The 25,110-nt window shown below is 49.4% G+C and overlaps 1 protein-coding gene across 1 annotated transcript; it reads left to right on the plus strand.

Annotated features, from left to right (window-relative positions):
* Nucleotides 1-1,749: 1,749 nt before the first annotated feature.
* Nucleotides 1,750-22,922, plus strand: LOC129327239 (zinc finger protein 208-like). The gene is made up of 3 exons (XM_054975726.1): nucleotides 1,750-1,842; nucleotides 2,533-2,662; nucleotides 17,895-22,922. The coding sequence occupies exons 1-3, from the start codon at nucleotides 1,771-1,773 to the stop codon at nucleotides 21,056-21,058; spliced, it is 3,366 nt and encodes a 1,121-aa protein (XP_054831701.1). The 5' UTR covers nucleotides 1,750-1,770; the 3' UTR covers nucleotides 21,059-22,922.
* The last annotated feature ends 2,188 nt before the right edge of the window (nucleotides 22,923-25,110 follow it).

A 25,110-nucleotide genomic window follows, 5' to 3' on the forward strand; every position in this document is an offset into this window, starting at 1 on the left:
ATAGTAACATTGTTTATATTGATTCTGCACTTGTACACTTTACACTAATATCTAATAGAAGGTTATAAATTAATTTGTTAACTTTAGTGAGTATTCAGTTCCTTGGATTGTGATTTTCCACTTTTTGCTTTAGGGAATCAGGAGCGGAGCAGGTAGCAAAGCCCGCTGCCCACCTTTGCCTGTTAAGATCAGGTGCAGACCAGGAGGCAATGTCTGCTTCTCCCTTCACCCAGAAGGGAGCAGGTGACAATACCCGCCCGGCCCCTTTACCCGGCCTGTATCAGGCGTGGAGCAGGTGGCAATGCCCAACCCCCTCCGTCACTGTGACAAAGGAGGAGGGAATGCCTGCCTTTCCACCCTCCCCTTTTTAGAGCCAGTTGTATTTTTCCCCACAACAGGCTTTGTTGCTAGTCCAATATAAAATGGAAGAAATGCTGAAACAGAGCATGAGCAGTTCTAGGACTGACATTAGACAACTCAGAACTCCCCAGCAGGAGCCTATTTAAAGCAACGGGGAGTATATAGGAGCACATCCCTAAAGCAACAGATCGTACGTAGAGCAACACAGTGGTGGCGTCTGTGGTCCCGAACTCGTTGGTGAAGCATCTGTTTGAGATCCTCTCCCTACAATACAGCCTTCCTAAAGGGCTGTGTGTGTGAAAGCCAAGTCCTTGACTTGGCCCAGTAACTGATGGGAAGCCACTGGGCACGACTGCAGACTAGGCCCGCTCTGTCTAGCTCCTGAGAATGAGCCACACCGTTGTGCACCAGCTGGAGTCTCTGAGTGGAGTTTGAGGGGAGACCCATGTAGAGCGCCTGGCAGCAGTCCAGTCTTGATGCTACCAGGGCATGGATCCAGGGGGCCAGACTGGCCGTGTCAAGCTAGGGGGCCAGCATCCGGGCTAGTCTGAGTTGGGAGAAGGCTTTTGCTACTTTTTTCACTAGTTTTCCTAGCAGCAGGGCTGGATCTCATACAACCAACCCCCAGACTCTTTGCTGAAGGTGGCTGGACTTCGAGTGGGAAGAACTGGAGATGGGATTGTTCTTGCAGTGAATAACAGGAATAAACTCAAGGTGGTTGCATGAAATGCATCTGAGGACATGCAAAGAAGAAGCGAACGGGGAGCCTCTTTCTCCAGCCGGCCCCCTCCCCTCTTCGCATTCACGGGCTCTTCTCAGGGGCATTTTCCCTACCGCTCATCCCTCCGCCTGTTCTGGCCCAAGCTCTTCAGATCACGCTGAGAGCAGGGCGGACAAGGAGACAGAAAACGGATCGCTGTCAGCGAGAGACCAGTTGCCGTTCCGGGAGATCTCCAGCCCCCACCTGGAGGCCGGCAAAGGAGCTGGTGGGGCTCGAAAGGGCGTCTGGGAAGTGTAGTTCTCCTTGATGAACAAAGCGCCGGGGCTTCAACCCACGTGGTGGAGCTCTCCTGTCCTCTCTAGGAAGAATACTCTGTGCCCGTCCGCGCGTAGAAAAGTTTCTTTGGGACTCGCAAGGGCTTCTGGGAAGTGTAGTTCTCAGCGTGAGGACAACCCGGCAGATGAGGCTGGGAAAGAGTCGGGGCGAAAAGGCTTCCTCTCCTGCCTTCCTCCGGAGTCTCTTCAGCGCAGGGAGCGGCCCCGCTCGAGGCCGTAGATCCCCAGGAACGCTCCGCCTGGGCTCCGGCTGCTGCAGGGACTACAATTCCCAGGGGGCTGTGCGAGTCACAGGAAGGTGGGGGCCAGTCCCGCCTTCGTTCACGCGGAGAAAGCAAGGCAAAGGGGAGCCACATGGAGGTCTGCGGGGCTGCTCGTCTCCCTCGGCTGGAGGGGGACTTTGGCCTTCGCGCCTCCGCGGGAAAGGTGAGTTGGGGGCCTCATGGACACGGACTGGGCCAGAAGAGGGGAGGGGGCAGAAAACACGGGTGGAGGGGGGAGTGCAGGGAGATCCCGTGTCACCCGCAGAGCCCGGGCAGGGTCTTTGCCACCAGGAGAGAGAGTGTGTGTGTGTGTGTGTGTGTGTGAGAGAGAGAGAGAGAGAGAGAGAGAGATTCCAGCCAATAAATGGCAGCCACCCTGGTGGCTTAGGAGGAAGGGAGGTCTCAAAAGCGCATCCCTTGGAAATCTCTAAGGTGCCGCTGGATTGAACTCCTGCTGTTAATTCAGAGATCTGAATGCAAGCTTTAAAGTAACACAGAGCACCTGCAATATTGAAAGAGGAAGACTTGTAGAAAAGAGGAAATCGCTTGTGTACAAAACCCGGTTTCTGTGTATTTCCTGGGAGGCAAGGCAAGAGCGAACAGTCAAGTAGGGTTGTTCACATTTAATTAGACTTGGCCGTCCGAAGCCCAGTTCTGGGCAATGTTCTGGCTTTCTCGGGTCGCTTAGTATATTACACCTGTCAGAGGCTGGAGAAGCGGAAGCAATTTTTCTGGCCATCAGTTTGCTGTATTGAGTTCATTTAATCAAATAACTGGGTGAGGGGATTATTTTTTTCTTGAATACTGAGGAACAACAATCAATGATCAAGTGAGCAATATTTTCCTCTTTCAGACATCACCAGTGACCTTTGAGGAGGTGGCCGTGTTCTTCACGGAGGAGGAATGGGCTCTCCTGGATCCGGACCAAAGAAAACTCTACTGGGAAGTGATGGAGGAAAACTACGAGGCTGTGGTCTCCCTGGGTAAGATCTTTTTCCTTTTATCATTTTTTTCTACATTCAATGTACCTTTTATCATGAAGACAGAAGAGAAGGGAGGGGGCGGCCACTTTCTTTGACCCTCTTTGACTTCAGGACTCACATTCCTTTGCCACAGAGGAAGGAACGACTTCCCACCTCTGGAGGGCCTCCAGCCCCTGAAAATGAAAGCATTAGATGCATTCCGGTTGCAAAGAGAAATTTGTTGACAAAGAGGGCTCTGAAGAGGAGAACGATAGCCAATTAGGTTCGTGCAAGCAAATCCCTGCAGCTCCTGTTTCAGTCTCGGGGCTTCTTCTTTGGACGCAGAGTGTTCCTCCCACAGTCCTTGGGTTGTGTGACTGAGGCTGACGGATAGAGAAGAGACCTGGCATTGGCAATAAGACGAGCAGAGGAGGGGTCCTTGCTCCATGGCAGAGCTCCTGCTTGGCCTGTTGAAAATCGCCGGTTCAATCTATGCCAGTTGGAAAGGGGTTTAGAGAGGAGGGTCTTTGGCTGCAGGCCTGGGAAAGGGCCCTGGCTGAGCCCCTCCACAGGCATCTCCCTTTGCAGTGGAATCTGCTGGGCTTGATGGAAAGTTCCAGTCAAAGTCGTAGTAAAGGGGAAAATGGGAGTCTCCTGCGAGTCTTGTGTTGCCTCACAAAGGGGAGGAGGAAGGAAGGTGAGATGCAGGCGAGAGAAGCCAGGCAAGAGAGGCTACCACCAGCTTCCAAGTGCGGAGTGGGGATTTTTTCCTTCTTGTCTGAATTGCTTCCCCTTTGACCTTCTTCCCCCACCCACCCTCCCCTGAGCCAGAAAGGAACACTTCTCCTTTTATTTTCCAGGAAAAATAGAAGAGGGCTTCCACTTATTCAAATCTCAGGAAACGCAACTCCTCCTCCCTGCAATTTCTCACTTTTTAAGAATGTAAGAGGATCCCAGTAGGGTCAGTGAAGCGGCCTTTCTAGTCCAACATCTTGTTCTGCACAGTGGCCCACCAGCCGCCCTGGAGGACTAACAAACTGGGCACAGAATCCGAGGCTTTCCTGTGCTGGTGCCTCCTGGCACTGGAATTCAGGAGTTGAGTGCCTCTGATCCGTCCCCTTTTTCCTGTGCAGAGGGATTTCTTGGACAAGGATCTAAAATTTTTCTTAGCAGACAAGAGTCCAGCAATAACCCTATCTGTTGCTGAATTCTTGGCTTATGTGTGGAAGTCAAGGGTAATATTTTATAAAACCTCCTACGACTGTGCTGTATCTTGAGATAACCTTGCTGTCTGGGGTTACGATTGTGCCGCCCTACGAACTTATTCTGCAATAGTTTTCTTGTTTCGTCGGTATTATCTATGCCAATAAATGTTGTCGTTGTGAGTGTGTGAGTGCCTCTGAATATGGAGGTTCCCTTCAGCCACCCTGGCTAGGAGCCATTTATGTATTTCCTCCAGGTCTGACCTGCTTGCTCCACACACCCAACTCTGTAGCTCTCTGGGCTGTCCTCTGGGACCCAGAATGGCCAACATGGTTCTCGTTGCCATTTTTATCCTCTCAGCAACCCTGAGAGTAGTCAGACACTCTGGGTTGCCCCACCCAGCAGTGGCCACTTCCAGGCCGACTGAGCCCCAATCTGGGCCATTTGGGGCTTGTTTTGGTCATTTTGTGCCCATTTAGGGCACAAAACGGCCCAGATCGGGGTCCAAATGGCCAGGACCGGGCCGGTACTGGGGAGGGAAGGGTCCCGCCCCCCAGCACTGGACTGTTTCAGACCATTTCAGCCCTGATCCAGGATCATGCCTAACATGTCTGGAATTGGGCCTCTGCCGGGCAGGGGAACACTCCCCCAACCCCAAGTGACCCGATCCTGCCCCTTTTGGCCATATTGGGCCTTATTCAGGCCCGCATCAGGCCACAGCAGCCTGCGTCAGGCCCACAAAAGCCAGGATCGGCCTACTGCCCAGCGAGCAAACGCTCTCCTGTTTGGGAACAGTCCGTTACTGGCCAATCCAGGCTGGTTTTGGCCCAATTTGGGCCCGAAATGGCCCAGATCCGGCCACTGGTGGGTGGGGGAGTACTCCGCCACGATGCAGCAGCACACCCCAGTCCAATTCAGGCATGAGCTGTGCCAAATTTAGCATTATCCGGGCCAAATTGGATCCCCCCCATGGAGCATAGGAGTGCTCCCAGGGCGGTCATGGCCTGTGTCACTTCCAGGAAGTGACATCACCATGCATTCCCAGGAGCGCACGCGCACTGTACGTGGGTGCATGTTGTGAGAGGCGTGCCACCTGCTCTCGGGAGTTGCCCTGGGTGAGAATTCCCCCACCTCTTTCCCCAGAAATGGTATATTTCAATATCTTTTCTTCCTCCAGACCGTCCTTTGCTGCTTCCTCTAGAGTATAATTCCAATGTGCGTTGTGCTCAAGAAGAGCTCCTAACGGGCAAGTTTCTCCTGTCCCAGTTTGTCTCCTGGAATCTCCATCTCCCTGTTTCCTGTTATTATAGATTAGCAACAAAGCCTGTTGTGGGAAAAATACAACGGGCTTTAGAAAGGGGAGGGTGGATAGGCAGGTGTTCCCTCCTCCTCTGTCACTGATCCTGGCCGGTGAAGGAAGGAGTGGGCATTGCCACCTGCACCATGCGTGATCTAGGCCATGTGAAGTGGGAGTTGGGCTTTTGTTCCACTCCTAATAACAGCTGTGTTAAGGCAGGGGGTTAGCATTTTGACCTGCTCCACTCCTAATACCAGCTTTCGTAAGGTGGGGGTGGGCATTGCCATCTGCTCCACTCCTAATACCAACTGTGTTAAGGCGGGGGGGTGAGCATTGCAAACTGCTCCACTCGTAATGCCAGCTGGCTTAAGGCATTGGTGGGCATGGTCACCTGCTCAATGACTTAATCCAATAGATTGAAGGGGGTGGGAATTGCCTCCTGCTCTGCGCCTGATACCAGCCAGGTGAAAGCATGGGGTGGTCATTGCCACCTGCTTCACTCCTGATCCCAACTGGATGATGGCCAGGGCAGGTACTGCCACCTGCTCCTCTTCTTATCCCAGCAAGGTGAAGGGGGACAGGCACTACTAATACCAACTGGATTATGGTGGGGTGTGGGCATTGCCACCTGTCCTGCTCCTAATACCACCTGGGTTAAGGTGTGAGGGGGTAGGCATCACCACCTGCTGGATCCTAATATTTGCTGGGTAAAGGTGGGGGGTAGGTATTGCCACCTGTTCCACTCCTTATACCAGCTGTGTTAAGGCATTGGACAGGCATGGCCATCCGCTCTGCTCCTAATACCAGCTGGGTTAAGGCAGAGGTGGGCATTGCCACCTGCTCTGCTCCTAATTTTAGCTGGGTTAAGATAGGGAGTAGATATTGCCAACTGTTCTGCTCCTAATACCAGCTGGTATTGCCCCCTGTTCCCCTCCCAGTCTCGGCCTGGCCTTCTTGCAACAGCACGTTTTCTGTAGTGACATGATGCCTTGCCTGGGCTTCCCTCCGCAGCAGTGCCCTCTGGTGGTGCACCAGGGTATAAAGTAAGTTGTCTGAAAGACGCTTATACAGTAGGATAGGAGATCCCCTTTCATTCTTTGCTTGCCAGCCCCATAACCCACAGTCACCGCTATATAATTTTACTCAGGGTGTGCCCGCTTGAGATATTTAACAATAGTTTGAATCCTGAATGAGCAGCTCTGCCTAGGGTTGCCATCATCTAGGTGAGGGATCCAGAACTGGAGGGAAAATTTAAATAACCCAATAAGAAAATTTTTTAGACTGTAACTATTGGTCAAGTGGCAAGTGCTCTAATAAGTAAACAAGTATGTATAAAAATATTATATATACAGACTAGTCCACAGACAAAGTGTAAACAACAAGATAGTTTTGTATAGCCGCTGCTCACCAGTCGCTATCTCGTTCCTCTAATTTGAACTTTTGCTCTGTCATTACTGAATTAACTATATAGAGTGCTCGAAGGCTTTCACGGCCAGAGAACGATGGTTGTTGTGGATATTCCGGGCTGTATTGCCATGGTCTTGGCATTGTAGTTCTTGACGTTTCACCAGCAGCTGTGACTGGCATCTTCAGAGGTGTAGCACCGAAAGAGAGGGATCTCTCAGTGTCAAACAGTTTGCCAAGATCACGGCAATACAGCCTGGGAAATCCACAACAACCATATATAGTGTGTTGTTATGGGGTGTAGTAACTTGTATCCGCCACAAGAGAGAACCATTGTACTGTTTGAGAATTCCATGCATCATGAAGTGGTAAGCTGATATCCTCTGGATGTGTTCACATCGTTTCTCCAGCTGCACTTATAAAAAGAAGAAAATACTACATCACTTTCAAGTATTCATAGAGTGTATTTCTGGCACTGTGCAGCTTTGAGCATTTTTGCTTGGCGGCTGTACAAAGATCTTCTGTCTATAGGACTATTCTGTCTATAGGAATAGTCTGTATCTTCTTACTATATAATTGAGTACCATCTATAATTGAGTATTTCAGATGACTCACTTCAAGGCACCATGTCCATCCAGGAAATGTGCCATGACAGGAAGCCAAAGCCAGGTTCAGAATGAAGCTCAAAAGCAACCAAGAGGCTTCCCCAGGAAGAGCTAAGGAAAATACAAAAAACACACTTGTGGAAATGATCATAATGATACCTAATAATACCTAATAAATATTCAATAATTTCACAATCAGTTTTATAAGAAGTCCTCAGTGAATTATAAAATTCAAATGTATACATACTAGAAACAAAGTCCATCGTGGGGAAAAAATACAACAGGCTCTAGAAAGCGGAGGGCAGATAGGAAGGCATTCCCTCCTCCCCCATCACTGATCATGGCCAGTGACAGAGGGGGGTGGGTACCTGCTCCACACATAATCTCAGTCACGTGAAATGGGGTGGGCATTGCGACCTGCTCCGCACCGGATTCCAGCTGGGTAAAGGGGAAATGGGCATTGCTTCCTGCTACACGCCTGATCTCGGTCACGTGAACGGGTGGGGGGCTTTGCTACCTGATCCACGCCTGATACGGGGCGGGTAAAGAGAGGTGGCATATCCACCTGCTCTGCTCCTGATCACAGATGGGCGAAGGGGAAACAGGCATTGCATCCTGCTCCACACCTGATTACAGATGGGTGAAGAGGGTGGGTATGGCTGCCTGCTCAGTGCCTTATTCTGGTAAACTGAAGGGAGTGAGTATTGCCACCTGCTCTGCTCTTTATCCCAGCTGGGGTGAATGGAAGAAGGGCATTACCTCCTGGTCTGTGTTTGATCCCAGCTACGTGCTCCACTCCTAATCCCAACTGGGTTATGGCCGAGGGGTGGGCATTGCCACCTGCTCTGTCCCTGAGCCTAGCTGGCAGAAGTGGGAGTGGGCATTGCCACCTCCTCCACTCCTAATACAAGCTGGGTTAAGGCAGGGGGTGGGCATTCCCATCTGGTCCTCTCCTAATATCAGCTGGGTTAAGGCGGGGGGTGGAAATTGTCAGGGTGGGCATTGCCACCTGCTCTGCTTCTAATACCAGTTTGGTAAGGCAGGGGGAAGTCATTGCCACCTTGTCCGTTCCTGATCCCAGCTGGCTGAAGAGGGGTGACCATTGACATCTATTCTACTCCTAATACTAGGGGAGTTAAGGCGGGGGGTGGGCATTGCCACCTACTCCGCTCCTAATACCAGCTGGCTTAAGGTGGGGGTGGGCATTGCCACCCATTCCGCTTCTGGTCCCAGATGGCTGAAGGGTGGGTAGGTATTGCTATCTGCCCCACTCCTAATACCAGCTGGATTACGGTGGAGATGGGCATTACCATCTATTCTATTCCTAATACCAGCTGGGTTAAGACATTCGACAGGCATTGCCACCTGCTCTGCTTCTAATATTAGCTGGGTTAAGGTGGGGGGTGGGTGGCTCGTAATACCACCAAGGTGAAGGCAGGGGGCAGGCATTGCCACCTGCTCAGCTCCTGATCCCAGATGGCTGAAGGAGGGGCTGGCATTGCCACCTGTCCCGCTCCTAATACCAGCTGGGTTAAGGGGTGGGCATTACGATCTGATCTGCTCCTAATATCAGCAGGGTTAAGGTATTGGATGGGCATTTCCACCTACTCCGTTCTTAATACCAGCTGGGTTAAGGCAGGGGGTGGGCATTGCCACCTGCTCTTGTTATGCACAAACTTGTGCCTTAGGTGTCCCTCTCGCCAATCACAATAAGAGACACACGCACCACGGAGTCCTGTGGAATGAAGCAATATATGATTGTTTAATTTAAACAATGGAGGAGCCCTTTTACACAGGAGTAGGTGGTCTCCTTGTGTCCAGAGCTCATCAAAGCTACAATAGAAGCACAGGCAATTAATACTTTCAGATAATCATAACAATATTACAATATTCTAATATTTGTTATCTTATTGGCTCGTAGTCTTTGACACAGATATCTAGGGTTGGTTTGATTGGAAGACACAAATCTAGGTCAGCTACGTAATTGGGGAAATTCCAAGATTTGCAGTTCCTTATCTTGTCCTTGTGCCCGTTTTCCTCAGAAGGACACTTTCTGTGGGTGGAAAGGAATGTTCCCCCACTCTCTCCCCTTTTTGCAGCCCTGAGAGAGATAATGCCACAGGTGGCTGACCTAGTTTGCTACATTACTCAGTTTCTTCCAAAAAGCATTTGTGTGACATTTCTACAGGTGCCTCTCTACAAGCAATATATTGTTCAGCCCTCAGCTCTTACAGAGTTTTAACATGTTTTAACATACATTCTTCTTTGATCTTCTTGTTTCAAGTGTCATATTCATACAGGTTGCATTACAAATACTACCTTGGCTCCTGAGCATAGAAAAAGTGCAAGGTATGTAATACTGAAAAGGCACAGATTTAGTATATAAGAAAGTATATAAAACTTTCAAATCCATATCCATCAGACCCCCCTTTTCTTGTTGTTGAAATGTTACTGTGGCACACTGTGCATTTCAACAACTATAAGGTATCACCGCATGGTGGCCCAGCCTGTTCGTCTGCTCACTGTGTTCACAAAACGGGTGCACCATCATTATCAACGCTCTTCCTCGGTCTGTGGTGTAGGCTTTGGAATGAAACAGTGTTCACAAGAAATAACAAGAGGAAAACATTGAGCGCAAGAGCATACACATACTATCAGTAAAATCCCTGCTGCTATATAAGTAAGTATGGCTTTAAGTCTTGACCCCTGCCTCTTAAACAAACCCACCCATCCAAACCAATCATCAAGCCAGCTGGTACTCTTGGAAATTTCTGCTGCAAAGTCTTGCAACTTCTTGATGTGGGATTCGACAGTATGGGAGTGGGCAGTCAGGTCAAACAGCGCAGTCCTTCAAGTCCTTCACAGCCATGGTTGGAGATCAAAAGCAAAAAGTCAACTGCCATACGGTTTTGTAGCGTCGCTCCCTTTGTTGCTTGAAGATCTTGAAGCGGTCCTTCTAAAAATCCTGCTAAAAGTGCTGCTTCAGTGACGGTAATTAGTGCTAGCCTGGGACCCCAGTGGCAATCAATTACTAGAGTCCTTTTGTTGTGGGAGTACAAGGGACTGTGTATCTCTTCCTTCCAGGGGACCAGTAATGGCGTTAGTCCCCCTATGGTGCAGGGTCCCCCCGTAGAATACTCAGGAACATAAGAAAAGGTGACAGCCCCACATAACATGAACCATCCCGCAGGTAGCTCCACATTCCCTTTCTCATGTCTTAAGGGATATGTCACGTTGCAATTCAGGGAGTGGCCATGGGACACGTCAAACCAGCCCCCTCCCCGCCTTGTGCATGCTGGAAACTGAAAACATTCTTGTGCAGGCAATACTTTAGAGAGTCCAATCGTGATCATGCATTGTCTCTGTGCATTCACTGGTCCATGCGTCCATTAATAAAGATATCGAAAGGCCCCCAGTTGTAGAAAGCAGTCATATCATGTAGTGCTTGTGGGCCAGTGGGTATCCCCCAAAGGCAGGATGAAAACATCTCATCCCCTGATAATCCGCTGTGCAGGCAAAATGAAGAAATGTTCATACGATCTGCAAGGCTCACCCACAGGATGGTCTTGGAACCCCAGTCCAGTGGAAGCGTTGCATTGTCACCCTCTAACATTGGCAGCTGGATCAGGAGCAAAATAACCATAAGGTGCTAGCAAGATCGGTGCTGACTCCCGCCATGCCCTTCTCGTCTTGCTCTGTGGTTTCGGGAGTATCCCTGTGCTGTAGGATACCAGCCAGGCTCTGTTGGAAGACAAAATCTGCTGCTGGATATTCGGTTTTGCCCATCTTGTGTTCCGTAGGGAGGGTACTGGTCCCTCAGTGCCAGCATTCACATCCCCTGCTCCCCCACCAGAACCTTCCTTCTGGTGAGGAAACACCTGCATATGGGAGCGGGCTCACCCAATATCCTGGGTCCCATTCCAACACTGAGACAAGTCTTAAGATGTTGATGGGCAGGTGGGTGGTTCCATACTGGCGTGGACCTTCCAAGGGCCTCCATAGCACAACCAATCTCCAATCCCATGAATGAGGAGGACGTAGGTCACCCTCTTGCGCCACTCAGAGGCGGTGTCTGTGCGGTATTCCCACTCACAGAGCTCTGCTGTGCCATAGAAGTTGAGTATCTGGGACCAAGTCCACCTTGCGTGCGGACAAGGGCAATCAATTCTCAGGAACACTTGCTCTACACACCGCTGCACTCGCCTGCTTCCTTCTACTACGAGGCTGTTTCCCAAAAGCCCCGCTTCAGGCCAAAATGAAGATTGGAAGTAATGGGAGAGTGCCTCTGGTGAAGGAGGTGGGAGATCCAGTAGTGGTGGTGGCTGTCTAAACTGCTGCCGGTCTGTACTGGAACTGACAGCTGCCACCGCCGGAGGAGGTTGAGGCTCCTGAATCCTATTCAAGCGTTCTCATCTCTTGGCAGAGTCAGGTCCTAGCTACAGTTGTTCAGGGCCTCAAAATTGTCCTCCATTCCCTTTCCGGAGGCGGTGTTGTTGCTTTCGGAGAGTCTTGCGATGCTTGGATGTCCTCATGAGGGCCGCTGCTGTCTGCTGCCGGTGTCGTGTTACTTTGCAAGTCGCCTCCTGCCGAGTCCTCTGGATTACCCGGTGGGTCTGCACGCCACACTCTGGTGTGATGGATCCAGCCGTCTGCTGCGGTTGTCTTAACTGCACTGGCAGAGATGAGCAGCACCTGGACTGGTCCCTTCCACTGGGGCGTCAGCGGCTCCTGCTTCCGCGACTTCACGAGCACCCAATCCACCAGCTGAAACAAGTGTACCAGTCTGTCATACGGCAAGGAGTGCACAGCAGCAGCGACCCTGTGAAGAGAAGATAAACAAGACTTTAAGGCATCTACATAGTCTGCAAGCCTCCTATCTCCTACTTCACTGTCAAAGTTCCTTGTAACAGGATAAGGTCCACCATATAGTAACTCAAAAGGTGACAGCCCTAACTTTCCACTTGCTGATGCTCTAATTCTTGTCAATGTTATCAGCAGCAGCAAGGTCATCGGTAGGTGAAAATGCGGCAGCATGTTATTCAAAAGTGCCTTGGCTACGTACTTTTCCTATTGCAGCCCTATGCAGGAAGGCTTCTGGCCCCCCTGTAAGCTGATCTTGTAAAAAACAAAACCAAAAAAACCCTAACAAACGCTAATAACAATCTGCCCTAGGCAGTGCAGTAAAGTCTACTTGAACCACATCAAAGGGTCCTTTGACCCATGGCCTTGCACCCGGTCTCTCTGGTAGCCCCCTTTTGGCATTGATTTGCTGACAGATGCAGCACCCATGGGCCTCCTGCTCTGCTTCCTGGGAGAGTCCTGTCACCATGATCAGCCTGTTGAGCGTTTTCCCCATGCAAGTTCCGCCAAGATGAGTTGACTGGTGGTAGTATCTCACGATTTTCCTCAGGAGGGTACGTGGGATTCAGATCCTACTGTCCTGATGTGGGATCCAGAACCTCCCCACTGGGATCGGCGCCAGGGGGAGGGATAAACCTGTCCCCCTGTCAAGCCGGCAGCCAGCAGCCAGATGGGATTGGGAAGGTTTCCTGTCTGTCATGTGCAGGGCCGGATCCAGGGGGCAGCAAGGGGGTAGCCTGCCCTTGGCGCCGCCAAAGAGGGGGCACCGGGTGCAGCTGCCAGCTGCCTGGGAGGCTGAGCGCAGGGTTTGGAAACCCTCGCCAGCCCCGCCGATGGGGCGGCGGGCTGGCTTGCCGCGCGTGCAGGACCTCCCAACCCTGCGCTCAGCCACCCACATGGCAAGCCAGCGTCCCCAGCGCACGCCCTCGCCGCCGCCAGCTCTGCGGCTCACTGTGGGCTGGAGCGACCGGCTTGCCGTGCGGGCGGCACAGGGCAATGGGGTGTGCTAACTGCCTCCTAGCCCTGCGCTCAGCTGGCTGCACAGCAAGCCAGCCACCCCAGCGCCTGGTGAGATGCGGAGCTGTCGTCAGTGAGAGCGTGCGCTGGGGCAGCTGGCTTGCCGCATGGGTGGCTGAGCGCAGGGCTGGGAGCCGCATGCGCGGCAAGCCAGCCAGCTGCCCCAGCGCCTTCCCGTGCCACTGCCAGTTCCCCGACTCACACTAATTTGGTTGCAGCTGGTGCCCTTCCCAGCTCCGGCCCACCTTTTGCACCCTGCAGAATTTCCTTAAAACGGAAGGGAAGGGCTGGGGACATGGAGAAACCCAGGAGATCCAGAGAACCATGCATCAGGCGGGAGAGGCTGGGATAACCTGTGGGTGACTGGAACCTGGGCGGGGGGCGGGGCTGCAGAGTCATTTAACAGCCTGACCAGTACTCCATGTGTGGGGTAGCCAGCTCCAGGTAGTGAAATTCCTGGAGATTTTGAGAGCTGAAACTGGAAGTACTGTATATACAAAAACATTGTATATAAAGAAATCTTTTAGCATTGATCACTGACTGTTATGTTTCATAAAATTTTTTGAAAAGCACAACAGCTTTGTAGAGCCTGTTTTATTTATTTGTACAATGGGCTTTGTTTCTAGTATGTGAATTTTGTAATTCACTGAGCACTTCTTATAAAACTGATTGTGAAATTATTGATTGTTTATTAGGTATTATTAGGTATCATTAGGATCATTTCTCCAAGTGTGTTTATTGTATTTTCCGTAGGTTCAGAGTGAAAGCTGGTGGAAATAACCTCCACCCGCCGTCACCACCTGGTACTAGGAGGAGAGCAGGTGGCAATGCCCCCCCCATCTTAGCCCAGCTGATATTAGCAGCGAAGGAAATGTCAGTGCCCACCCCCTGCCTTAACACAGCTAGTATTAGGAGCAGAGCAGGTGGCAATGCCCACCCCCGCCTTAACACAGTTAATATTAGGAGCGGAGCACATGGCAATGCTCACCCCCTGTCTTAACCGAACTGGTACTAGGAGCGGAGTAGGTGGCAATGCCCACCCCTCACCTAAACACAGCTGGTATTAGGAGCAGGGCAGATTGCAATGGCCTCCCCCTTCACACAGCTGAATCAAGAGCAGAGCAAGTGAAAATGCCCACCCCCTACCATCACCCAGTAGGGATCAAGAGTGGAGCAGGTGGCAATGCCCGCCCTGTACCTTCATCTGTCTGGGGTCAGGTGCAGAGCACCCCATCTTCACACTGCCAGAATTAAGCGCCAAGCAGCCAGCAATGCCCCCCCCCCTTCAACCTGCTCCCTCTTCACTCAGCTGGGATCAGGAGCAGAGCAGGTGGCAATACCTCCCCCCCTTTCACTTGGCTGGGATCGTTTCAGGGGAAAAAATACAATGGGCTCTAGAAAGGGGAGGGCGGATAGGCAGACGTTCCCTCCTCCTCCATCACTGATCCTGGCTGGTGAAGGAGAGAGTGGACATTGCCACCTGATCTCAGCAACGTGAAGTGGGGGGTGGACTTTGTCACCTACTCCGCTCCTAAGACCAGCTGTGTTAAGGTGGGTGTGGACATTGCCACCTGCTCTATCCCTCATACCACCTGTGTTAAGGCAGGGGTGGACATTGCCACCTGCTCTGCTCCTAATACCAGCTGTGTTAAGACGGGGGTGAGCATTGCCACCTGATCCACTCCTAATACCAGCTGGCAAAGGAAGCAGTGGGCATGGCTATCTGCTCAGTGACATATTCCAGTAGATTGAAGGGGGTGGGTATTGCAACCTGCTCCTTGCCTTATCGTGGCTGGGAGAAGGGAAGAAGAGCATTGCCTCCTGCTCTGCATCTGATCCTAGCTAAGTGAAAGCATGGGGTGGGCATTGCCACCTGCTCCATTCCTGATCCCAACTGGATGAGAGCAGGGGTGAGCACTACCATCTGCTCCACTTCTTGTCCCAGAAAGGTGAAGGGAGTGGGTTTTGCATCTGCTCTGCTCCTGATCCCATCTAGGTGAAGGGGGATGGGCATGTCCACTTCCTCCGCTACTAATACCAACTGTGTTATATTAGGGTGTGGGCATTGCCACCTTCTCTGTTACTACCAGCTGTGTTAAGTACTGCTACTCCGCTCCTAATACCAGATAGGAGAAGGGAGTGCGGGTATTGCCACTTGCTCTGCTCCTGATTCTGGCAGGTTGAAGGGGACAGGCATTGCTGCCTGCGTGGCACCTGTTTCCAGCAGAGTGAAGATGGTGAGTGTATTGCCGCCTTCTCAGTGCCTTCTTCCCATAGATTGAAGGAGGCAGGCATTGCTGCCTGCTACGCTTCTTTATCCTGGATGGGTGAAGGGAAGAAGGGCATTGCCTCCTGCTCTGTATCTGATCCCAACCATGTGGCACGGGGCGGGCATTGCCACCTGCTCCACTTCTGATCCCAACTGGGTGTTGGTGGAGGTGGCCATTGCCATTTGCTACCCTCCTGATCCCAGTAGGGTGAAGTGGGACAGGAATTTCCACCTGCTCCACTCCTGACCCCAACTGGGTGTTGGTGGGAGTGGGCATTGCCACCTGCTCCACTCCTAGTACCTGCTGCATTATGTCTGGGGGAGGGCATTGCTACCTGCTCCGCTGCTAATACCAGCTGGCTTATGGCGGGGTGGCCATTCCCACCTGCTCCGCTCCTAAGATTAGCTGGCTTAAGGCAGGGTGGGAATTGTTGGGGGTGGGCATTGCCACCTGCTTCGCTTCTAATACCCAGCATCAAATAAGCCAAAAATAAGGCAGAAGTATTGCCCTCTGACTCATTTTAGGGTTACTTGATGCTGGTTGCTTGGGGGTTACTCCTGTAGGTTTTGTATTCCACTTCTAATATCAGCTGAGTATGGAGGGGAGTGGACATTGCCACCTGCTCTGCTCCTGATTCCAGCTGGTTGAAGGGGGTGGGTATTGCTCTACTAATACCGGCTGGGTTAAGGCAGGGGGCAGACATTGCCACCTGCTCCGCTCCTGTTTCCAGATGGCTGAAGGGGGGGAGGCATTGCCACCTTCTCTGCTTTTAATACCAGCTGGGTAATTTGTGGGGTGGGTATTGCCACCTGCTCTGCTCCTGATCCCACCTGGCTGAATGGGGGTGGGCATTGCCACCTACTCTGCTCCTACCAGCTCTGATAAGGAATTGGACGGGCATTGCCACCTGCTCAGCTCCTAATACCAGCTGGGTGGAGACGGGGTGGGCATTGCCACCTGCTCCACTCCTAATACCTGCTGCATTATGGCGGGGGGAGGGCATTGTCACCTGCTCCACTGCTAATACCAGCTGGTTTATGGCGGGCGGGGGTGGGCATTGCCACCTGCTCCGCTCCTAAAATTAGCTGGCTTAAGGCAGGGTGGGAATTGTTGGGGGTGGGCATTGCTACCTGCTTCACTTCTAATACCCAGCATCAAATATGCCAAAAATAAGGCAGAAGTATTGCCCTCTGACTTATTTTAGGGTTACTTGATACTGGTTGCTTGGGGGTTACTCCTGTAGTTTTTGTATTCCACTTCTAATACCAGCTGAGTAAGGTGGGGAGTGGACATTGCCACCTGCTCTGCTCCTGATTCCAGCTGTTTGAAGGGGGTGGGTATTGCTCTACTCCTAATACCGGCTGGGTTAAGGCAGGGGGCAGACATTGCCACCTGCTCCGCTCCTTTTCCCAGATGGCTGAAGGGGGGGAGGCATTGCCACCTGCTCCGCTCCTAATACCAGCTGGGTAATGTGGGGGCTGGTATTGCTACCTGCTTTGCTCCTGATCCCAGCTGGCTGAATGGGCGTGGGCATTGCCACCTGCTTTGCTCCTAATACCAGCTGGGATAAGGAATTGGATGGGCTTTGCCACCTGCTTTGCTCCTAATACCAGCTGGGTGGAGACAGGGGGTGGTCATTGCCACCTGCTCCGTTCCTAATACCTAGCGCAATTGTAGAGGAATCCCCAAGGGAGAGTCAAAATTATTCAACAGTTTGCACTTATACTTAATGTTTACTGTACACACAAAACTCAGAGTCCTTGAAATTATTCACAAAAGCAGTCCTGTGTCCAAATGGTCCAAAGTTTATATTCCGTTGATCATGGGAGTGCTGAAAAGTAAAATCCGGGCCGTACGCCCAATCCGGGGCCGGCTGCACATCGGATTTCGTAAATTCCTTCTTCAGGGGCGTGGCCTAATGATAATAAAATAGTACAAAGCAATCAACACCTCCCCCTTTAACATTATCCAAAATCAGAACCGAACACTCATAATACTGACCTCTGCGATCAACCTCTCACACGCTTTACACAGACGCTCCAAGGACAAGGCGGCAGTATCTTCATTAGCACGCCCAGAACGTCGCATGAGAACCGATATAAGTACAATTCCTCCTTAAGTTCTTAAAGGGAACGCACCCACTAAGCCCAAGAGCCTGATGGGTACTGCCAGCTTGTTATTCCATTTCAGCAAATTCTTTATTAAAAGTTCTTAATTATACATATTGTAATTAAATTGTGGTGAAATAAATTTCAGTAACGGTGTCTGAAGAAGGGAGCTCTGACTCTCAAAAGCTTGCATTTTGAAAAGCTTGTTGGTCTCTATAAATCCTGCCATTCTACAGCAGACCAACACAGCCTCCCACTTAAAAGTATTGCAATACAATTCAAAGGTTTTTTAAAAAATATTTCATTTTCTGTTCTGTCTCCCTGTGCTTCCTAAATTAACACGAGAAAGATTCTTTCTGCAACAAAAGCAAGGAGTTCCCTTGCTTCCCTTGTACTGTAGAAAGTGCCATTCCCTGCTAACTGTACCTGCTAACAAGCATTTTTTTTGTTTCCTTCTTATTTCATTCTGTCTCTCTTTTCCATCTGCAGATGAGAGGGACACGGAAACTGAGAAGGAACAAGACACGTTGATTGTGGAAAGAAATGTAGATCTGCAGGTAGAAGCAAAATTTGAAGTTCAAATGGGACCCAAGAGAGAGTTGATAAGCAAAAGGAAAGCAAAAGAGAAGCAGAGAAAAGAATCGGTAGCCCATCAGAGCAGGAAGCTGCGTGAGTTCTCAGCCCAAGATGAAATACGGAAGAGAAAGAGAAGACATAAGTGTCCACTGATTGAGAAAGGGTTGAACTGCAAACTCAGAGTTAAAAAATATCAGAACATTACAACCTGCTGGAAAAAATGTACATACTTGGAGTATGGAAACATGCTTCAGAATAGCAAGCTAGCTAAACATCAGAGGATGCATAGGGGGGGAAAGCCCTATAGATTCATGGAGTGTGGGGATAACTTCTCTCAGAATAACACCCTGACTAAACATCAAAAGATTCCCTCAGGGGAGAAGCCACATAAGTGCTTGAAGTGTGGAGATGGAGAGAGCTCCCCTTACGTTAGTGATGTCACTAGACATCATACGATATATAAAGGAGAGAAACCATATAAATGCTTGGAATGTGGAAAGAGCTTCTCTCTGAAGGGCATCCTAACTAAACATTGCAAGGTCCACACAGGGGAGAAGCCATATAAATGCTTGGAGTGTGGGAAGAGCTTCTCTGAGAAGGGCATCCTAACTCGCCATCAAAATGTTCACACAGGGGAAAAGCCATATAAATGCTTAGAATGTGGGAAGACCTTCTCTTGGAATGGTGCTCTAAGGAGCCATCAAAAAGTTCACACAGGGGAGAAGCCATATAAATGCTTAGAATGTGGGAAGAGCTTCTCTCGGAATTACCACCTAACTATCCATCAAAAGGTTCACACAGGGGAGAAGCCATATAAATGCTTAGAATGTGGGAAGACCTTCTCTTCGAATGGTGCCCTAAGGAGTCATCAAAAAGTTCACACGGGGGAGAAGCCTTATAAATGCTTGGAATGTGGGAAGAGCTTCTCTCGGAATTACATCCTAACTATCCATCAAAAGGTTCACACAGGGGAGAAGCCATATAAATGTTTAGAATGTGGGAAGGGCTTCTCCCAGAAGTGCACCGTAAGTATCCATCGAAAGATTCACACAGGAGAGAAGCCATATAAATGCTTGGAGTGTGGGAAGAACTTCTCTCGGAATAGCCAGGTAACTAGACATCACAAGGTACACACAGGGGAGAAGCCATATAAATGCTTGGAGTGTGGGAAGAGCTTCTCCCTGAAGGACAACCTAAGTAGACATCAAAAGGTACACACAGGGGAGAAGCCTTATAAATGCTTGGAGTGTGGGAAGAGCTTCTCGGAGAAGGGTGGCCTAACTAGCCATCAAAAGGTCCACACGGGGGAGAAGCCTTATAAATGCTTGGAGTGTGGGAAGAGCTTCTCTCCTAGTAGCACCCTAGCTAAACATTGCAAGGTTCACACAGGGGAGAAGCCATTTAAATGCTTGGAGTGTGGGAAGAGCTTCTCTGTGAATAGCAAGCTAACTAAACATCAAAAGGCCCACACAGGAGAGAAGCCATATAAATGCTTGGAATGTGGGAAGAGCTTCTCCCAGAAGGGCACCCTAAGTAGGCATCGAAAGGTTCACACACGGGAGAAGCCATATGAATGCTTGGAGTGTGGGAAGAGCTTCTCTCGGAGTGGCCACCTAGGTAGCCATCAAAAGGTCCACACAGGAGAGAAGCCATATAAATGCTTGCAATGTGGGAAGAGCTTCTCTCAGAAGGGCCACCTAAGTAGCCATCAAAAGGTCCACACAGGGGAGAAGCCATATATATGCTCAGAATGTGGGAAGAGCTTCTCTCTGAAGGGCTACCTAGCTAAACATCGCAAGGTTCACACAGGGGAGAAGCCATATAAATGCTTGGAGTGTGGGAAGAGCTTCTCTGAGAAGGGCATCCTAACTTGCCATCAAAATGTTCACACAGGGGAAAAGCCATATAAATGCTTAGAATGTGGGAAGACCTTCTCTTGGAATGGTGCTCTAAGGAGCCATCAAAAAGTTCACACAGGGGAGAAGCCATATAAATGCTTAGAATGTGGGAAGAGCTTCTCTCGGAATTACCACCTAACTATCCATCAAAAGGTTCACACAGGGGAGAAGCCATATAAATGCTTAGAATGTGGGAAGACCTTCTCTTCGAATGGTGCCCTAAGGAGCCATCAAAAAGTTCACACGGGGGAGAAGCCATATAAATGCTTCGAACGTGGGAAGAGCTTCTCTCGGAATTACATCCTAACTATCCATCAAAAGGTTCACACAGGGGAGAAGCCATATAAATGCTTAGAATGTGGGAAGGGCTTCTCCCAGAAGTGCGCCATAAGTATCCATCGAAAGATTCACACAGGAGAGAAGCCATATAAATGCTTGGAGTGTGGGAAGAACTTCTCTCGGAATAGCCAGGTAACTAGACATCGCATGGTACACACAGGGGAGAAGCCATATAAATGCTTGGAGTGTGGGAAGAGCTTCTCCCTGAAGGACAGCCTAAGTAAACATCAAAAGGTACACACAAGGGAGAAGCCTTATAAATGCTTGGAGTGTGGGAAGAGATTCTCGGAGAAGGGTGGCCTAACTAGCCATCAAAAGGTCCACACGGGGGAGAAGCCTTATAAATGCTTGGAGTGTGGGAAGAGCTTCTCTCATAGTAGCACCCTAGCTAAACATTGCAAGGTTCACACAGGGGAGAAGCCGTTTAAATGCTTGGAGTGTGGCAAGAGCTTCTCTGTGAATAGCAACCTAACTAAACATCAAAAGGTCCACACAGGAGAGAAGCCATATAAATGCTTGGAATGTGGGAAGAGCTTCTCCCAGAAGGGCACCCTAAGTAGGCATCGAGAGGTTCACACAGGAGAGAAGCCATATAAATGCTTGGAATGTGGGAAGAGATTCTCCCAGAAGGGCAACCTAACTACCCATCGCAAGGTTCACACAGGGGAGAAGCCATATGAATGTTTGGAGTGTGGGAAGAGCTTCTCTCAGAAGGCCAACCTAACTAGCCATCAAAAGGTTCACACAGGGGAGAAGCCATATAAGTGCTTAGAATGTGGAAAGAGCTTTAGTGTGAGAAGGAGCCTTAACTTACACCACAAGATTCACGCAGGAGAATAGTTGTCCAATCAAGTCAGCATGTGGAAAACCAATCAAAGTGGCTGAACTGGGCTGCTTGTAGCCGTGATGTGATTTATGGTTGCGTCCCTCACAAGGATCATCTTTCTGCCCAATTTCCTCCTTCCATCTTTTTCCTCCATCCCCCCCCCTTTCTTTTTGTTAGCTTTATATATATGTACGTTGCACCCCTAGTGAACAAACATACATATTTTTCTGTGTATTCTCTTCAAGCCTCTCATGTTAATGGATCATTCACCAAGCTGGTGAGATTGATTAAGGCCTCCTATTACCATATAGAAAATGACAAGTGCTGTAACTTTCTAGTGGAAAGAATTTTGATTCTATTTCAAAAATTGTGATATTGTAGATTAAACTTCTATCCTCCCCCTCAACGATCAATAACTAATGTAACGTATCATCTTCTTTATCTCTTAGGGCTATCTTAGGTGGTTTGCTATTTTGATTCTTTTGTGTAAAAAATGAATAGGTGTCACCTGCTTGGACAAGGGCGCTCTCATCTCTATTCCCTCAGTTTAGATCGGCTGGTGGCATTGGAGAGCCTGGAATGTATCAAATGCATTTGGCAGTTTTTATTTCTTTTCTGTGTCATGGGAAGATCATCCCTTCTTTTCAGTGCAGTTAATGTGATGCAAGGCTTCTGTTTCCAGTGGCTCACTGCTGTAGAACTGTCGTTGGAACACGACCAGGGAAGATAATTCAAGAGCACCTGGATATCTGCTGTTCATTATGTGTCATCTCATGCCTCAAAAGGCTCAGCTTTAAGCACGTAAATCCAAATGGAGAGGTTTTTATTGTCATGTGTAAAGTTGCCTGGAAAGGTTTGTGCTTCTTCTCAACCAAGAAAATAGAGGTGAAACTCCAGCTCATCCTGAAGTAGCCAGACAAATAAATCGACCCTGTCTGAGAAATTGTTTCCCTCAGATGGAAAGAACTGGTATGGAGCCACCATCAGAAGATGAATAATGGCTGCCTGATGGATTCCAGCCATTTTAACATAACCTGAGAACAGATGAGAAAACTCTGCAGAATATCTATCAATATCGACTGAGACTTCTGAAATTCATGAAGATAAAGCATTGTCCTGCTAATCGTACTATATAATTGAGTAAGCGTATTCAAGATAACTAACTCGCTTCTTATCCTGGTGCACCACCAGATGGTGCTGCCGTGGAGGGAAGCCCAGGCAAGGCACCATGTCCCTCCAGAAAACGTGCCATGGCAGGAAGTCCAGGATGGGATCAGGTGGCAATGCCAGCCCCAACCTTAATGCAGCTGAAATTGGGAGCGGAGCAGGGCGCAATGCCCACCCCAAGCCTTAACTGGTATTAGGAGTGGAGCAAGTGGCAATGCCCACCTCCCCTTAACCTAACTGGGATCAAGAGCAGATTGCAATGCCCACCCTCTCCTTCACCTAGCTGGGATCAGGAGCTGAGGAGGTGGAAATGCCCACACCCGTCTTAACCTAGCTGGTATTAGGAGCAGAGCACGTGGCAATGCCAGCCTCCCTTCACCCAGCTGGGATCAGGAGCAGAGCAGATGGCAATGCCCTTCCTCCATCAGCAAGCAGGGATCATTTTTTCACTGGCTATTTTTGTATAATATAATAGCTAGTGAACATGTGATGATAGGAAACGGGAATTGACAATTACGCTGGCAATATACCCGTCCAGCTGCAGCTGTATTGTAGATATTACCATCAGCATTGAAATTGCTACACACACCCGGTGGAGAGTTAATATACACCACTCTCAAGATTTTCATCAGAGAAATTGGAGCATTTGTTCACAAATTGGCCTATAAACTTTTCCAGCACATCAGCAAAGTTGGAGCAATTGCCCTCAAATTGTCCTATAAATTTTTCGTTGCTTGGTTTTCCAGTATGCTTTGGTGCTATGAACTATGTGATAATATATGTACATTGTCCTTCTAAACTATTTTTCCTATTTGAATGGTTATGAAGAATTGTTATTCTCTACTGACTCAGTACTTTGCACTTTGTTTTAGAGTAAATTCTCGGTAATTACTTTGTCTTGCCCCTGGAGACCCTAGTGGTCTTTTTTTGTACAGTGACTTTTCAGGAATAGCTCCTCTTGTTAGTTTGGAATCTGGAGCAGAGCAGGTGGCAGTGCTCGCATCCCCTTCACCCAGCTGGGATTAGGAGTGGAGCAGGTAGCAGAGCTGGCAGCTGACCTTTGCCTGTCGATATCCTGCATGTAGCAGGGAGGCAATGCCCTCTGCTCGCTTCACACAATGGGGAGAAGGTGACAATGCCTACCCCCTTCACCCAGCTGGGATTAGGAGCGGAGCAGGCGGCAATGCCTGTCCCCCTTCACCCGGCTGTAATCAGGTGCGGAGCAGGTGGCAATGCCCGTTTGCCCTTCACCTGGCTGGGATCAGGAGCGGAGCAGGTGCTAATGCCTGCCCCCATTTACCAGGCCTGTATCTAGTGTGGAGCAGGTAGCAAAACCCACCACCCCTTCCCATGGCTGAAATCAGGAGTGGAGCAGGTAGCCATGCCCATCCTCTCCTTCACCAGCCAGGATCAGTGTTGGAGGAGGAGGGAATGCCTGCCTGCACTCCCTCCCCTTTCTACAGCCCATTCTATTTTTTCCCACAACGGGCTTTGTTGCTAGTAGATTCATGAATGGCTTGCTTTGTGTTCTTCTGTTTTGCATTTTAGAATATTTTTCCTGTTTCCAGTCCTAGGAGGGGAGAGTTGATGCATTTCAGGTATAAACCACCTGTTATCTATGTATTCTCAAGTAATTTCCAATCTAGCAAATCAATGTTTGTCCTTAGAGTGTCACTGAGTGTTTATCTTAGTATAATTTATGGCAATCTGCCATTGGATATATTTGATAATCTCAGAGTGGGGTTCAAACTTTTTTCATGCTCCCTTCAAAGGGGTTGGTAAAGGGATCATAATGACCTGTTGATCAGCAGCTGAAAGGAAAAATTCCAGCAAGAGAATTCCGCTTCCCTCATATGCCAACAGCTTATAGCATTCGCTCTCTACAGTCACTGAATTAGAGATGAAATGCTATTTTATCTGCAGGCCATCAACCGCAATAACAGTGGCCACTGCAATGAATTATAAATTTGCTAAGGATTGCAATAGTAGCCGTAAGAACAACCAATTTAATGAAAGTTTGTGTGTCCCAGACCTGAAGGAAAGGCACTTTAACCCTGTAATCAGTTTGGTTGCTCTCTTCTGTACTTTTCCCAGCTCTGCCATATTGTTTTTAAGATCCAATGACTAGAGCTGCATACCTTATTCCAAATGAGGCCACACCACAGCATTAGAATAAGAGTCATTTTATTTTCAATCCTTTTCCTAATAATTCCTAGCATGGCTTTTGTAATTTTAACCTCTGGCACACACATTTTAGGCTCCATTTTAGGTAGGGAAATTCCTGGAGATTCAGGGGTGGGGGTTCCTTGGAGGGAAGTACTTCAACAGAGTATAATGCCATACAGCTCCCCCTCTACAGCAGCCATTTTCTTCAGAGGAAATTATTTTTGTCATCTGAGTAAAGAGAAGTTGCAATATCAGCAGATGTCCAGGCCATACCTGGAGCTTGGCAACAATATTTCCACTACAGTCACAAGGTCTCTTTCCTCTCCCTCTCAGCCACATCAGGCCCATCTCCACATATTTTTTGTTCTGTTGTGCATCCCCTTGCAGTTAGCTGTTTCTATTCTCTGGTTTTTGTGCAACTGTGCCTATTTATGTGAGCCTTTTTTCCTCTCTGCAGTTCCTGGTCCTTTTGGGTTTCCACCTCATCTTATTTCACTGCATGTTAGTCAAGTGCCTTCCACCTTGTGATGGTCTCCAGGAGCCCAGGCCTGAGGCCAAGGAGGGGAGCGGCCTGCAGTCGGCCTCAAGGCAGCCTCAGGGCTGCCCTTACCCCCTTGCTTTAGCAGAAGTGAACACTCCAGGTCTTTCCACTGCTCTCTTGAGTCTCTGCCTATCATATTTATTGACCGATGTCAAATCTCTATAGACAAATATTGTAGGTTTCATTTTCTGT

Source organism: Eublepharis macularius, chromosome 4 (assembly GCF_028583425.1).
Source record: "Eublepharis macularius isolate TG4126 chromosome 4, MPM_Emac_v1.0, whole genome shotgun sequence".
In the NCBI taxonomy this organism is placed as follows: Eukaryota; Metazoa; Chordata; class Lepidosauria; order Squamata; family Eublepharidae; genus Eublepharis; species Eublepharis macularius.